The sequence below is a fragment of the Hermetia illucens genome, chromosome 1 (genome assembly GCF_905115235.1).
Source record: "Hermetia illucens chromosome 1, iHerIll2.2.curated.20191125, whole genome shotgun sequence".
Classification (NCBI taxonomy): domain Eukaryota; kingdom Metazoa; phylum Arthropoda; class Insecta; order Diptera; family Stratiomyidae; genus Hermetia; species Hermetia illucens.
In genome coordinates this window covers 14568435-14586012 of record NC_051849.1, presented here as the reverse complement: position 1 = coordinate 14586012, position 17578 = coordinate 14568435, and the positions used below count along the sequence as shown (strand labels likewise).

The 17578-nt window shown below is 43.7% G+C and overlaps 1 protein-coding gene across 4 annotated transcripts in view; it reads left to right on the top strand.

The window, feature by feature from the left end:
* Positions 1-17578, top strand: part of LOC119661584 (NACHT domain- and WD repeat-containing protein 1) — a 275579-nt gene that overhangs the window by 248795 nt on the left and 9206 nt on the right. Inside the window, exons 23-24 of one of the 4 annotated variants that reach the window (XM_038070984.1) lie at positions 2613-2691; positions 15800-16553. In XM_038070984.1, coding sequence (XP_037926912.1) covers positions 2613-2691; positions 15800-15819 — 99 coding nt within the window. In that variant the 3' untranslated portion in view covers positions 15820-16553. Of the gene's footprint in view, positions 1-2612; positions 2692-15431; positions 15757-15799; positions 16554-17578 lie in introns of those variants that run through there. The other 3 variants (XM_038070986.1, XM_038070983.1, XM_038070985.1) reach the window with 3 other exon arrangements.

The window sequence follows — 17578 nt, the reverse complement described above, 5'->3', positions numbered from 1 at the left end:
CAATCATCATCGAACCAGACATTTCGACTTTTTTGCGACAGAAATCAAATATGTTTCTAGCCGTAACGTTTCTCAAATGGTTGCCAGAATCATTTATGATGTTTCATTTCTAGGAAATTTAGTAGCTGCGGTTGTTGTGACACCAATTTCCCCCTTATAGGTATTACCAGGAACTTTGTTATGGACCTCTTCAATGTTCACTCTCACCTAATTGTCAGAGGGGATTCCAGGCGGTGTTTTTATTCGAGCCTTCCTTACACCCTTAATCCCAAACAGAGCACACGCTTTAGGTCTAGACTCGTCAAGAATTCAGCCTTTACAGAGCAACAATAAGTAAGGTCGATAAGTGGTAGAGAATATGCATTCTCCTCACTTTGGCAATCGGGTAACCAGCTTTTCTCTCTGCATAGAATGGCGGGAAGGATTGGAAGGCGCTCTTAGTTTTCGGGTTCATTATCATCCGACATCGACGATGTGTGCCATAAGACTGGAACACCCTAAGCCCTTTACCTCTAAGGACAGAAAATTTCATCTCCTTCGAGTTGCACGTTTAGAATTCATTTAAAGTATGCCCCCTCTATCGTAAAAGGCAACTAAAAGAGGTGGAAATTTGTGGGGCTTGCAACCTGCAATTATTGAATTATCCTACGCTTCATAGAGGGCTACCATGCCTTTGAATCGAACTGATCCCTCAGCCATTCCCCAGAATGCTCGCTTGCTAGACATTCTGAGGTTTAATGAAACTATCTGGTTTTGGGGAGCACTCTTCCTCCTCTTGCGGCACTATGGTGTTGTATTTTTGCGAGTCTGCTGGAAGTAAACATGAATTCGGTGACGGATTACTGCTTATCGTATACGTAAAGTGTACCATCCTATCCTGGGGACAGACAGAATGCTAACTCCGACATTCCGGTCTATAGTGAGGAACATTTCAATACTGCAGTGTTACACCAACGGAAACTTCCTATGGTGAGGTGTCCTATTGGGAGCGTTATAAACGTAGCGGGAGACCTGGTTTCCATAGAGGTCTCCGGTAATACGTTGCTAGGAAATCTGATTTGAAAACACAGGCTTGAGACATTAGCGACAATAGTGAGAAGCCAACGACTTCCTGCTTCTTTCACCGCCATGTAATTCGTCATACATTGTTCGAGAGCAAAACCTGGCATAAGGTCAGTTGAGTCTCAAATGACCGGCAAAGTATTTTTAATCATTCAATCAACTGAGAAAGGCTGCTGGGTATGACGATCTCCCTGCGAAACTATTCATAGCTCCTCCGACAACTAGAAGTATCCTGAAATGCATTAAGAATATTTTGAAAGGTTAGTCACCAAAAAGCAGATAGATTGAAAACATTCTTCAAGCAAATGAAATCCGACTGAAAATAAACACCATCAAAACCGGGTAGAACATCGAGAATGTTGATCAATTAGTCAATCTTAGTAGCGCTGTTTCTTCCGATGATGGCGTTCGGCTTCTTATGTCCCGGCATATTAACAGCTCTAGATGTACTTCAACATTTTGTGTGAGACAATCAAGATCCGGGATTCCTAGGGAGCACATAAGCTCTAGACTAGAAACAAGATCCTTCTCCCCCAATAACCCCTTGACCGCTTAACAGAACGTACTCTTGCTAGTCGTCTTTGGACCAATTCGACGAGGACTTCTCCACCCCCGCCCCCCGTTTTTCGTATAGAAGACACCTCTGCTGCATTTTCTTCGGATTTCATGCTGTAGCGGATTTAACTAAGGTCCGCAAATGTCTTGCCTTCCATTGGCTTAATGGGCAGAGTTGACGGTCCAGTTCTTCTTCGTTTCCTCGTCTTTTCTGCTACTGGCTTTTGGTTTGCAACCCCCTCGTCCGGCAAAGTCAGTTGTTTCCTTTTATCCTTCTTCACCTTCTTTTTTTGGGCCCTGGAAACTATTTTGATAAAGTCTCCTTCAGGCACGTTGTCCTCTTTCCGTTTTTTCACCAGTTCGCTTTGCAGTGGGCTATCTGCGGTCCATTTGGGAGAAGCAGCATTCCCAGGGGGAGTGCGGCAGTTTCTGTTTTCCAATCGTCTTCCGGTGCTCTCCACTTTCGCCTGTAGAAGGATATGCGATCCAATAGTTCGTCCGGTTCCACCAGCCAATTATTGACAATTATTGACGCCTTTGCTGACGTTGCTCTGGAGGAACGTTGCCGAATCTACCTACTCAGGAGTAGCGTTTCTGGCTGGACTTTTTTTCAAGACAGGGCACTACAGGGTATTGAAGTCGCAGTTCCCGCACCGTCAGTCGTACCACTTAGTAAGGTTTCCTCTTTATTTGGACGTATCGGTGTGACATCGAGCATGTGAATCCTCGTTGCCTCTTTCGGTGATCACTACGGTCCTTATTGCGTCCTTATTTTTGTGCTGTGCCCAAACGCACCCAGCCTGCTTCGAAACCATATATAGAACCCTCCCAAATCGGAAACAAAAGCTCAGCGCTTCAGGTATGGAAGGCTTGGCGGATTTTAGGTCGTAGTGTCGTATATGTGGAGGGGGGGGGGGGGGGCTTTTCTATCTAATTTTAAACAAAATTATTTTTTGGAAATATTTCCAATAACCTCGAACTTCCTCTTATTTCAGACTTTATCGCGTCAATCATCCCTCGTTGAGGATCGTATCGAATCATCCGACGAGGACGAATTCCAAGAGGAACGAACAGGTATGTTAACCAAAAATAATAGCTTACCCCCAACGAACACTGGAATACATACACGACCCCATTCATTGCCAATCGCTGCATGGAATAGTAGTTACGACATAACTCGCCATGATCACAATGTCCAGCCCGACCTGGTCAAGGACGTTCTCGTGCCGAACCCCAACAAAAAGTCAAACAATGGTCAGCCGCGGGCGGCTAATGGAACAATTACAAAACTAAATAAATTGAGCCGGTTCGGTATCCGGGCGAGTAAAATTAAAACGATCAAAAGCGATAATGACCTTGTGAATATCAGGAGATCCCTAATGAGGGCGAGTTGTCGAAGTTCCGGGGAGTCGCGGTCGAACTCGGCGGGCGAACATTGTGATCAGCGATCATCAACAGGATCGGCGAAAGCACAACAAAACAACAACAATAGCAATAGCAACAATAATACGCAACTTTGTAGCCGTTGTAGCAAGAAGCGTTCGATATTCTCCCGATCTTGCATTGCACAGTAGCTTGACCTTCAACTCATTGTACATGTTAGCTTTACGGCAGAACCGATCTTTTTTTAGTATCTTTACTGAATTTCATTGTTACTGCTCTGTTCACGTTACTGTCCATCGACAAACTGTTCTGACTGTAGCATGTTAGTATTCCCAATTGCTCTGGGAGCGTCCCAGCTTCACGGACAATGTTCTGTAGATGGTAGTTAGTTAAATTTCTTAGAATTTAATTTCATCTATGTAAATTATTATACTTTTGTTAATAAAGCCAGTTACTGAAGTAATGTTCACAGATTTTTCGTTTTATTTTCTTTTGTGTTTGGTTTATCAAGTTTAATTTAGTGCAACCCTTCCGTCTCACACGCTTTGATGACATTGCACTCTTGAGGTAAAATTGGATGTGATTAAGAACCACCGCTCTTAGAGCGGTAATATTAAATTCCCAAGCAATTTCCGCTGCATTCAGAGATAATATCACAATATCTGCAGAAGTAAATACTCATGGTTACCTACTCAAAGCACTCAAGGACACCTTGATGTACGTACGCTCCTGTGAAACTTCACTAAAATCTACCCCGAAGCGCTGCGACATCACTTTATTAGGATCCATCTCAAAGTGCATCTGCCTGTATCCGTCACATCAGCCAACTGCATTTCCCTTTTCATCCGAAATTAATCTAACTTAAATAGAGTAATCTCGAAAATAGATGGTTTTAGGTGAGATGGGTGAATTAAAATGTCAGTGGTGGATTTTTACCAACCCTCCCTCCCTCCCTCTATTGGGGTCCTTTGGATGACGATTTCCATAAAATAATATAATATAATCGAATCGCACCTGATTCTGATTCAGGCAGATGAATATTTCCCTCCCCCAGCGTGCAAGTATTCTGTATGGAAGTATAAGGTGAACACCCCCCCCCCCCAACCTCTTTCTGATTAAAACCTCTAACTTCATTCCCCTTCCTCTCTGCATTACCTTCAATGAGAGCCTGGAATTACCACCCTAGTTCGCTCCTCTGATCCTGCTCCAAGATCTTTGAGAGGTACATCAATAACTGGTTGACCACCCACTTCGACCACCTTATAGCTAAGGACCAGCACAGCTTCATAGAACATCGATCCACTGCTACCAATCTTCTGCACTTCACCAACTTTGTGGCCAAATGCCTCAAGTCTCGGCACGAAGTCCACGTCATTGACACGGACTTTTCAAACGCTTTCGATCCCGTTAACCACGAGATTGTCCAAACTCGCCTCTCTCAACATTCCTCCATCATTTATTACATGGCTTGCCTCCTACCTGCCCCTCCGATTATGTAGCGTTTCCTTTGAGGGTTGCACTTCTAGTCCTTTTCCCACCTCCTCTGGTGTGCCACAAGGATCCATTCTAGGACCTCTTTTATTTTTATTCTTTATTACCGACCTTCCCTCTATGACCTCCAGCTGTTTTCCCCAATGGATTATGCTTCCATGCAGACAAATCTAGATAGTTTCGTCCATTGGTGCACAGTTAATAAGTTGACTCTTAATGTCAGCAAATGCCACTCGATATGTTGTGTGTTGTGTGTGTTTGAGGTGAGGAGAGGCAAAGTCTCTGAGCACTCAGACCTTAGTGGTCCATTGTACCCGATTCCCGGATTCGTTTATGTATCGCAAGATTCAGTAACGGAATGTGCTGCTACCCGCTACAGTTGGTGCACATCAACACCGCAAATCTTATGTCTAATGCGTCTATAGGCGGAGCACTCACATAGAAAATGTTCCATAGATTCCGCTTCCTCATTACAGGATGGACATATGCCCAGCTAGTGAATTATAGCCAGTCAGAATGCCCACAATACTACAGTCTTCCTGCTTTTCGACAGGCTAAACTTTGCAGTATGTTTGTTTGGTTCTGACAGGAAAAGTTTGGTCTATCTAGCAGCATTAACACTTCGCCACCTGTCATTATGGGAAGCTTGTTGCCAGTTTTTTTACAGTAGCATTGGCCAGTGCTACTGACACCCCAATTGCTGATTCCGGTCCGGCCATCGGGGAAATTGAACCCTCTTCCGAGATTTCATTTCCCTCTACACCACAACGACCGGGTACTCAGAGTAATTCCACCGTATTGAATCAAGAAACAGAGTCCAATCGATTTCTACCTTCCTGAACCATTTTTGAAGTAATCAAAAGGCTGCTCAACGTCCTCAGTGCCGCTTCACTATCACTACAGATTGCGGTGAGCCAGCCCTTCAACCGCTCGTCAATGCGTGCACTGCTCTGAATACAAAAATCCAAGGGCTGTAAATTGAGTAATGCATTGAGAACTGCGCCGGATGTTATGCTCATGGCACCGGTAATTATTGTTATTCTACTGTTAAGGGAAAGTCGCACCCTGTCCTTAAAGAACTATTGTGCCCCTTTTACTGTTTATATTGTACCTGTTAATCATAGTATCTCATGCAAGCCTAAAACCGTTAGGAATTTTAGTATATTCCCAACTTCTAATTTTTTTAACTTTGCGTCTGGTGTTAAGTGTTCTCCCAGATGCCTCGACCTACTTTGCACTTGAGATTTCATCACCGTCCGCACAGAACCTGTAGGTAGTGTTCGTATATATCCCTAGCTTCCCTAGGTTAGAACTAGAATTTGGAGGTTTAAGCAATTCTTTGTGCACTTAGGTACATATCCCCCAATAAGCACCCTGGACTGTTTCATTCCTGATAGGCCCGTCCAGTATAGTTTCCTCAACCGTTCCTCTTCATTTTTTAATGTCATAGCCATGGACCCGTTTCCGATTCCGCAGAAGGGTTCTGGCCCGTTTACATCCATGCTCCCGTTTCGGCTAGTTCGTCCGCTTTCTCATTGCATTCCAACCCAACGTGGCCTTGCACCCAGAGTATACATACCTTATTGAACGAGCCGAGCGTTCAAGGCATTCCCATCGCCGCTTGGCTGCCAGTCAGTATAGCATTGTCCTGCTCTCTGTAGTTCCTTCTGCCTATTGCGTATATTTATGTGACCTCTGTTTCTCGTTTCAGCTCCACGGCATGTAGCCTTATGGTGATCAAGCTTACATTTCCTAGTAAATGATGCTATGATTGTTTTGGCTGGATTAGTACGCAGCCTCACACCAGGCATTAGTGACCCTTAGTCCAGTTTGGATTCTATCACATAGGGTATCTTCATATTTGCCCCTACAGATTAAAACGATGTTGTCCGCGTAACCCTGAACTTGTATTCCAGTATTTGTTAGCACGTCCAAGAGTCCGTCCACTACCATACTCTACATAAGCGGCAATAGTACCCCGCCCTGTGGACAGCCTTGAGTAGTGCTCATGATACTAGAATTTCTACCTGTCAGTACTTCTATTTACCTATTTACCTGCTTTCTAGCAGTTTTCCCATCCAGAAAGCCAGGTTGTTTCCCACTCCCTTGTGACTCAGGCCATCTTGTATCTCTGTGTGTGGTGTGTTTTCGAATGCCCCTCGATATCCAAAAACGCGCAGTGTTATTTCTTTTGTTTCTATGGCGTCCCGTATTACATCCATCAGCTGATACAGACCAGTTTCGATTGACCGCCCTGCCCAGTAATCGTATTGACAATGATGAGGGAGATTACACTTTAAAACGTTAGTTCTAATATAGTTGCCTCCGACCTACTCTACCGTTTTGAATACGAACGATGCTAGGTAAACTGGTCTGGCTTTCGGGATAAATACCACTTTTCCCCGCATCCATGCCTTGGCATATATACCAGGGCTATGCTGCCCCTTAGCACCCTCAGAAGAGACTCTAAGATGATTAATAGGCCTCTCTAGATTAGTACTGGGAAAATGTCATCTACCCTGGAAAATGAGTTCCGATGAGCTGATTCTAGATAAGTGTCCCATCTTCCTTCTTCAAACAGACATAAGATATTGGCCCTCGCTTTGTAAAGCCTGGTAGCTTCTCTGGTTTGTTCTATTCTTTCACAGAATTCCCTGAAGTTGTTTTATTTTGCTTCCCTGATCACGTTTCTGAATGCCGTCAGTGCCCTTTTGTACCTCTACCAGTCCCCGTTTGTTTTGCCCGGTTGAAGAATTTTCGAACCTCCTTTTTCATTCTGGCAAGGTTCCTGCTCTACAAGGGTCCGTCCTCTGATGACTTTATTGTCTTAGCCGGACAGCTGCGTCAAATACGTCATTGACGACTTGGTTGAGGCCTCCAACCACTGTTTCTGACTCCATTTTGCTCCTGATATCACCGCTCATCTGTCACTCAGATGCCTGGTGTGGTCTGTTTTTCTAGGATTCCGCATTATTCTAATTACTTCCGAACTGCCCTCAATGTTGAATCTGATTTTTCTGTGATTCAACATAGAAGGCTCATCCGACACCCTCCAATACTTGGCCAAGCCGTGCATTACAGTGTTCCTTAGAGTCACATCTAGTACATCTTGTATGATGCTGATCACAAATGTTGGTGTGTTTCCTACATTAAGTATTTCTAAACTTATTACGGAGGATGATTCAGAATCATTAACCCATATGACGCAGTAACAGGCCCCCTTCCCTTTTCCTCGTTCCAATCAGGGACCTCGGTAAACTTACCACCACCGATGTGTGTTCTTCCTCGGTTTCTTCCTTTGAACTTGCGCAGTTTGCGATTGATGAGGCAGTTACGACGTTTAATTGCCTCCATGGATCAGTCGTCTATCCCGATCGTTAAGAGTTTCCCTTTGTCCTCCTCTTTGCTTCTAAGAACTCTCCATAACCGCGTGTGGAGATCCATGTATTGAATGGTGAAGAGGCGTAGAACCTTCCCCGTCTCGATCGCTGCGGCTTTGGGCAGGTAGACCGCCACCATGCACATGTCGACAGTTCTGTTACCTTCCATGCTGACAGTTTAAGAACTATAGCCCTAACCCATCCACCGTATCCTTCGTCTCACAGTCTACCAGTATAAGACCTGGTCGAACGCATTTACCGGTGAACACAAAGCGAACTGCGTGTGATTTGAGTAGACACAAGTAGATTTGGGCAGACGCAAACAAGCCAAGGCACTCTCCCTATCTGCATTAGTGGGCAGAGCATCGTAGGCGTCAATCAATTTGCGCATTTAGGAAGCGTGGTGGTCCACGGTGATACCGAATTGAATGTCGCCCGAATCATTAACAGCGCTGGATTCGCTTTCGCTCCGGGGGTCCCCCAAAAGCAAGGGCTGACAAGAAAGTCGATCACCGGAAAACAGCGAAAAAGCGAAGGACCACTGGAGTCCTGCTCAAAAGCTAGTACCAGAAGGCCATACAAACTCTGGGCAAGATTGCCACCTCATTCTTGGCAATCTTCTTGGCCGTTGTTGTCAACGTGAGGGATAAAAAGGGCCTCGCTAAATACCAGTCGATTGTCGAAGAAACCCACCTTCAAACGTAATCGATTTAAAGACTGGTCGAACAGCAACGCAAAGAGTTAACGACAACAGCTGGCCGCTTCTGCCCCTTATGTACGTGTGGGGCTGGCAGATGATAATACCGCTAACGGAAAACTGGCGCCGAAGGTGCGGACCATTGTTTGGACCAGGCTGTCGGAAGTGTCCGTCGATCATTTCCTGGAAAGTACATGGTAACGGGTCGGATTTATCTTCTACCTCGATCCTGCTTAGGTGGTGCGTGGGTTTCATGTCACTGCAAGCAAAGACCAATTCTCCAGGGACTTTCTCGGTTTGTACGCCACTAAGATCACCGCCCCCTCGAAGGATGTATATCTCAAAGTCATCCCATACCATGCTACTACCAAGAGATCAGTTGCCCGACAAGCTCGTCCAATCTTTGCCCCTTCAAAATCCCAGGATTAAATAGACGACTGGGTGAGCATGAAGGAGGAGGAATTTCAGATGAACCCCCAACCTTTTCTGTTCCCTGTAAATGGAGAGTGGCTGGAGGCGCTGGAAAAGGCAGATTGCAAAGCCAGGAACATAAATGTGAAAGTGTTCCGCTCCGTGAAACCAGACGACCTGAAGCTGCTGTAGGAGATGAAGATCAACGCAGATAAATCTGCAGCGTTGGAAGTGCCCCTCAGTTAGTCTTCCGCTCTTCCTCCTAGAGAAGGACATCGACGATGCGCTACCATAATACAGTAGCGCTGGATCGGAAGAGGCCGAACCATTAAAGGGCAAAGGTTACAATTTATTCCACAGCATAAGAGAAGGCGAGGGATGACAATTGCAGTGTTGGCTACGCCATGGAGTGGAACCCACTCTCCCTAAATAGTCGACCAGTGGTTCGCCCCAAGACCACCTGGGGTAGTAGAGAGGAAGTGTTGGCGTATCGGGAAGTCCTGGGGGGATATGAACCGAATTTCAGATAACCTTTAATGGTTGATTATTTGCTAGATCAATCATATATCAACTTTAAAGATACCCAAAAGACCCAAATTTCCTATAATGGAAACACACAAAATCCTGTAAAATGCTAAGATTCAATACAAATTTCAATCTTTCGGAACATCAATCTGCTTTGTAAGAATAATTCCATAATAAAATCATGAGAGATGATATCTTCTTTAGATAACTTCAGGGAAAATCAACATCTGAAATTCAAAGCCAATAAATCTAAAAAGGAATTTCTAATGACCGGAATTGATCCTAATAGAGTAAACAGCTCAGATAAAATGAATGTCAGGCAAAAGTTTATTCCATCTTTTGTTTTACCCTTTCATTGCTGCTTATCCCTACTGATATTTACGTATTATACTTTCCTTACAAATACAGTTCCATCGAAAAGATATTGAATCAAAGTTATTTTTCACAAAATGAACGACTAATGAAATACTTTGAATTTTAATAAAAGTATCTATATCGAACATTTTTCTTGTTTCTTGGAGAAAAAATGAGATTAATTAAATTAAACTTGACTAATTTGAATGATCATCATCAACGGCGCAACAACCGGTATCCGGTCTAGGCCTGCCTTAATAAGGAACTCCAGACATCCCGGTTTTGCGCCAAGGTCCACTAATTCGATATCCCTAAAAGCTGTCTGGCCTCCTGACCTACACCATCGCACCATCTCAGGAAGGGTCTGCCTCGTCTTTTTTTTCTACCATAGATATTGCCCTTATAGACTTTCCGGGCGGCGGATTAAGTGACCCGCCCACCGTAACCTATTGAGCCGGATTTTATCCACAACCTGACGGTCATGGTATTGCTCATAGGTTTCATCGTTATGTAGGCTACGGAATCGTCCATCCTAATGTAGGGGGCCAAAAATTCTTCGGAGGATCCTTCTCTCGAACGCGGCCAAGAGTTCGCAATTTTTCTTGCCAAGAACCCACGTCTCCGAGGAATACATGCGGACTGCTCATTGTCTTGTACAATAAGAGCTTTGACTCTATGGTGAGACGTTTCGAGCGGAACAGTTTTGGTAAGCTGAAATAGGCTTTGTCATAGCTCCTCCCCCATACGGGGGTTCTGCCACGGTATACACTATCCTCCACCGTCAGCTGCATTGTGGTAAAGCGCACTTAAGATGTTTCAATCCTTGTGTGAGTCAAAGACCAACATCCGACATGTTCTGTCCTGCGCAACTCAGTGGTCACAATCGTGAACTTGGGCCGACCGCTAGACCTCAAAGCCGGGATTACCTGCTGGAGCCACTTTAAGGCAGCCTCATAAATGCACTTAATGGAGAAACAAATCGCGAAAATCTTGATTGTTAAATCGTGGCTTCGTTCCAGGCTTCAGCATTTTTTCCTTCCACAGGCATTCCCGAAGGGACAATTTACCATCCTTGAAGAAAATTCTCACAACAGTAGTCAGAATTAAGGCTGCAGCTTGCGCATTTATCCTCTTCCTTCCCGCCTTCATGCCCATATTCCTGTGGGAGGGACCAGCTTTATTGAAATTTTTCTGGGTGATTTGATCACCTCTCGTGGATATAGGCCCTGATGCGGAGCACAATAAAGCGCTACCCACCAAAGATGTGTTGGTCTTACGCCTCTTGCGCGCATTACCGCTGACGGAAGAGTATGGTGCGTCCAGTGTGGATTTCACTGGTCTTATCAGTTTATCCTCACCTTCCGCCAAAGATTACGCTTACTTGCATCCGATTTCTCTGAACACTACCGCACTTAGCGGTACAGCCACGTCCATGCCCTCATTCCCAAGGTGCTTCATCTTCCTTTGCAGTGCCTTCTCCTCCCGCCGGTTTGGGGCCTTCCCAGCTTCACGGTGTCTAGGCCGCTTGGTCCATCTCCACATACCGGCGTTAAACCGGTAGCGTCCACGTCATCAGTTCCCTTTCTTCCGCTCCTTCCAGTAAGGGTAAGGGAGAAGTTCTAATAGGTAAGATTCCGCTCGTAGTCCCCCTCCTTAGTTGCTGAAGTTTCCTTCTACCGAGCGGGCGGTGGTGGAATTCGCATCGACTAAAAACCAACGCGAGTCTCTCCAGCCCCTCCATACCACCATTTAAGTATTACTTCGCGGGATGAGTTTGCCTTGAGGCACTTGTGCTTTTTGTCCTATGGGCTGTCCTGCTCTTCACTTCCTTCGGCAACTCGTCCTCTATTTTCACAATTTCGGAGGAAACTATAAGACAGTTCTCTTTTGACGTCAATATCTTCGTAAATATATTTTCCAGCTTTACGCTCCTTTCCAGCACTTGGTTCAAATTCCGTCTTTTTATTGTGAGCCTTGGGCAGTGTTGTAGATTCTTCTGTTTTCCACTGCATCCATAACAATTCGGCGAATTATCGAGCCAAATTCTACCTGCGGCAGCCAGGGTACCCCATGATGAAGTGGCTAATGTAATAGTTGGCCTCCCCAAGTTTTCACTCAAGCTGCATCCTAATGTTGGGGCTCAGACTATGCCTCCACCGACCCTTCGAAAACTCGTCCCATGCGATTAGCTCGGGATCATATGACTCTGAACTTTTCGGATTCCTACCTTCTGTGTCCCCTTCCATACGTCTTTCATGAACAGCACACTCGTGTTTTTAGCTAGACTTATGCATTCGGATTTTGGCCACCACCACCAGTACTATCTCGCCGGACTTAGTTGTAAAAGCGCTACAAACCCTCAGAGCCAGTAAAAAAAAATTCACCTGCTTCCATCTCTTAAGGTTTTCAAGCACCTCTGCTCACACAGGTCACCCAGAAAACAGAATGGATCGCACCACACCTGTCTCTGGCGCAAAAATCTCCTCGGGGTGTTTCGTTGTAACAACTACAGGCAGGTCATGCCCAAAGCCGACAATCTTCTGAGAAAGGAAGAGCAAATACCGGATTATACATAACATTCTAAAATAGGGGACTCAATATCTAGCCCTATGGTACCCCAGCTGTGCCGATGTGTTCTTTAGAATCCTCATCTGTCCCATACTAAGAATTCTCTCTGAGAGGTAATTCTCGACCAGACTCGCCAAAAATCTAGGAACAGCCAAAACACAAATTCCGTTTTAGCTGGCGGGGTTCAACGCAATTATGGTATCTAATGCAACACGGCACAACAGCTACCAGGGGTCAGTGTATCCTTTACCAGGCCCACTACCGTGCTTATTGCATACACCACGGGTAAACTGATATTAGCGCTCCGAAAGGTCATTGTCACTTTCGATGGCATTTTCCCCAACAATAGAATAAATAATTTCGGAGATATGATGCTTGAGTTCCTGGCGATTATTAAGTTTAAGGAGTAACACCATCTTTTGCTTTTTCCATTCGGCAGGGACTATTTCTCCTTTTTGACATGTCTGCTGCCACTTCATAGCCCCAAACCTGGGGTCTTTTTTTCACCGATCTTACAATATATGTCTCGCGGCTCCTCGTCGGTAACTGGAAGTACCACGGTCTTAATCACCAGCACCAAAGTTTACCTTCTGTTATCTTAGTGGCGACGAAACAGAATCGCAACAATTTCTTTCAGAGGGCGAGAACAGGGGAGGGATGCAGACTTATTAGGTCCAAACTTTCGCAAGTACCACGTCCAGCTTCGCGATTGCTTCAAGTAAAACACGTACCTTTACACTCGCTTTCCCGCTGCCTATTCAATAGTCCACGCACTTAAATCACCTAATATGATTCTTAACTCCAATCCTCTCACCTTCAGAACCAAGGCGTCCAGAATTTGCTCTCATACTCGGCAAGTGTAGCGTTGGGTGGAGCATAGCAGCTATATATGTAAATTCTTTCTACCTTCGTTCTGATGATCTCCAACATTGCCTCAACCTACCATTCGCACTGGTACATTCCTTCGGGATGTGTCCGAAGACAAGGCATCCAAGCGACTGTTTCAGTGCCACCTGCTCCCTAAAACGACACACATTTTACTCAATTATACTTATTCTCCCTGCTGCCAACAATTTGAGTAGTGCCACCGCTGGTAGGCTGTTGATGGCAGTTTGTGTTCTACCGCAGCCTTTCCGAGCGTTTGTCCGCCATTACATCCTTAGATTTCTTGAGCTCCAAAATAAAATCTCATTTCTGCGCCCGTCTAATGCACATAACACTATTTCCCAAATTGGTAAGTTCTGGGCCTCCCTTCACTTTTCTAAGAATATCAGCTAATGACCCTTATCCCCGTTTGAAGATGATGATAACCTCCCATCGTTCTCCGCCCATCACTTCCTGGTGAGGTCGATTCATTTTCCCCGGAATTGCAGTTGAGTTTAATTGGCAGTTTCAGTCATCCTCCTCACCTGCTTCACTTTCTTGGAAGTTGAACCTTTTTGTCTTCACACGGTCTCTTCCCAGGTTTTTCCTCTCCCGTGTTGGGGATGTTACTTGTGTTGCCTACCTTCACTCCTTTTTCAGCAGCCAACCTGATGCCTTTTATCATAGCCCTTATATTATTGACCTTGTTACTCAATGCGATAAAGGCAACTCCCGATTAGTCTTTGCATTTTACATGGCTCGGTGGTTAAGCGTCGGAGTTTCTTCCTTTCCGTATCCTCCCACTACATACTTCCCACCGAAGGGTTCTTCAGAACAAGTTCGTCAACAGAACTAGTTTTAATCCATCCCGTGCGCCTGTGACATTTGATTCCACAGTAGCCAATATTTCCACTATTAAGATATTGTAGTCGTTGGATATCGGATCGGTGACCAGGAGCCCACTTGACCATTCCCAAAGAGCGCCGGACCAAGGTTTCTAGGCATATTTTTGGGCATCCTTCCCATAACCAATTTTCACCCCGGTTGGGCACTCCTTTTGTCCAGCCGATACACGTATTTGTACCCATAAATCTGTCCCCAAAGTTCGATTCGTTACCCGCATTACGGCTTTCCCAAGGAATATTTTTCGGGGACTCCCCGCATACGAGTAGTGGGCTCCACCCGAGTTGTATTTTTACTGATTATTCCCTCCTCACCTCTGAATTAATCCTCTAGGTTAATGCGTAGATACGTCTCCATTGACCTTCACCAGGTCGTCGATCACCTACATTTTCTGGTGGACACGATTTATGTCCCCAAGGAAATATCTCCTTCGCCATAGTTTACCTAAAATGAAGAATATTCTCCAATCACGGCTGCATTATCTCTTGATTGATAGTAATTTTTCATGCTTTTTTTTTCGATTTCATATTTCATTGTTCTAAGCAATCTGTTCGATGTTCTCGGCAATCTGTTCCTATTATCTTCGCCATTTCTCTATTCTTAGTATGCAATATTTATGGGCTTTCAACCGCAGTAAGAAAAGTGGTTTTCAACATATTTTTGTAAGGCAGTGTATAAAAGAAATAGTAAATATCTTGGGGGAAGGGTTATTCAAAGCCTGCCCATCCCAGGAGACAAGATAAAGCCATTTGCCTTTACGTCTTCAACAATATTTATGGAAATATATCGACTTATAAATCTGCTCCTTGAACTCCTCAACGAAATAAAAGAAAATAAGATAAATTTTCATCTTGTTCCTTTGACTTCTCCCCTCCTCCCTTTGACCCCCACCCACACTCTGTACTTCGTACTGCTGCTCACATAAAGGTAAGTAAAATATCTTTTTACTTTACGTTGTCTTTCATTGTCTTCTTCTCGCTCGCATGCTAGCATCGCATTTAATTTTAGATTGATGAATGTCGACAATTTCTTGTTATTTTATGTCTCCATTTCGTACCCTCTTTGTTGGCCGTAGAAAGCTACTGTTCTTTATGATTCTCATAAATTCCGAAATGATCCTGCATAAAATTATTAATGTGGTAAATGAAAGGAAAATAACACTATACGCCATTGCATTCTTTTATCTTTTTCTTTTTTTTTCATTCCTTCCACAACCGAATAAAACTCTGACTGCATAGTACAATCCAAGGGTAGTTCGAGAAGTTCCTTGCAACAAGCGATGTAACAATTCCCCCACCACAATCAGCTTTTGCAAACATTTTGAACGGAATGAATCCAATTGAGTGTTTAGATACTTTTTTTGTAGCCGGAATCCATCTTTAAGTATGAGTTACAAGCAAGAGACCCTTAGATGACACCACCCATTGCATCAGATAGTATGGAATGCATCGATTCGGTGTGATATTTCTATAATTTAGTGGAAAAGAGACACAATCACGTATGATCGCTGGACCGCAAACTACTCTTAGTGTTAGCCACAAGATACTTTTAAACGAGTATTTTCGAAACTAAATAGAACAAACTTTTATTGTTTTCTTTTCTATAGACGACATCGACGACTATTGAATTTCCTTAGAACAATCAGAAGCTTTTCGTAGAGCTCTTAAGGCTCAGCCATTGCCAAACTAAATTTTTTTCAAAAAAAAGATCAATTGGTACGTTTTTATTTTCTAAAAATCTCAATTCGTATCTTTTATTTGATTCTTCTGTTTACGCATACTTTATCCTTAGAAAAACTATCCGAGCCTTAATTTTAATGTTTAACTCTTCCAAGCAGCTGCGTTTGAAAGTGGTGAATGAAATCATAGATGTAGGAATAACAAGGACATGTTGCGCTTTTATGTAAAATAAGCAATCAATTAGATGCATTCTTCGTAAGCCACAAAGCTTCTCAACTATCGCTTCTATACACACACACATGAATGTCCTGGCATTCACATACACATGAAGACACTCCGGTCTCAAAGTATCTTATGCTTTAGTGCATTGTATACTGCGATGTGTAAAAAAAGATAAAAAAAAATCTGAAATTTTGAAAGTAGATGTAAATAATTTTAATTAAATATAAATGTTAAATTAATCTGCGTTTACAGGTGGATAATAATAGACGGCGAAGTAAGAAGTTAAGACTTTAGTCGAATTCGATGCAATTTTAGGCGAGACGATGTTTTTATTTTTAGGAAGCAACAAATAGAACATTTAGGAAAAACAGGTGCCGGCGTGGTCAGTTTCTTTTATATATAATTAATTGGAAAATGAAGATAAAATCTTGCTCGAAATTTTAGAAACTTGATCATTAAATTCAGCAGAATAGCGAAAAATGGAATTCGTTTGAATATATGTATGCGCGGTTATTAATTTCAAATCTTGGCGAATTCTATGGCATCTATTTGTTCACATACTTTTACGCAGATGTTAAGCAATCCGCAATTATTGTGAGAACATTCAACAGAAACTCGCGTAGATGGTGCTTCCTTTGAAAGCAATTACCCATTGCAACTGGTCATAGTTTAAAGATCCCGCCCCTACTGAACATAATGATTAATCTTGTAATGGCCCCGGAATCGTGACGGGATCGAGATTTTATTCGCCTTTTTCACGATTAATTTGATTAAATTACCTTAAATTGCGCCGCATATTGCACATAATTGAATGCATTCAGGCGAATTGATCGTGACAGAGGGGAATGATCTGCCGCATCCGTCAACGCTACTGCGTATGTTGCTCGCAACATGAACTCGAGAAGTAAAGTAACGGGACCGGCTGATCGAGAGACTTCTGATGGGCAGAGGAGATCATTTCTGGTTGAGATTCCGATCGTGTTGGATGTGAGTGATAATTCTGTTCTTAGTGCAACAAACTAAGGAGAAGGATTTTGGAGTGTTGTGAATCTTTGGGAAAACCTCCTTCTATGGATTCTTTTGTTTATTAATTTCTAAATCAAACCGGAACTTTTACATAGATGCACAACGCTTGAAAATTCAGTAATTATTTATTTTTGGCAACATTTTATTTTAACATATAATGAAATACGGCAGACAACTGTTTCTAAAATTACAACTACTTTACTCACTTCACATTTTACACTGCAATGTGGTCGCACTGGAAATTGTTCTGAATTTTATTTTATGATATTTAAGGTAAACCAACTCGAAAGGTTATCAGTTGCCTCCTCCTGCCTATGTCAGACCGTCAGCTGTTCTGGTGGTGCCCAGGTTCGAGCCTCCGATGCCCCCCTCCCCCACTTCACTCTACCTCCAACTAAACCCACGCAGTTTCAGCGAAACAAGCCGTCCACGCGACCCCGTCATTAGGAGTCACCAGG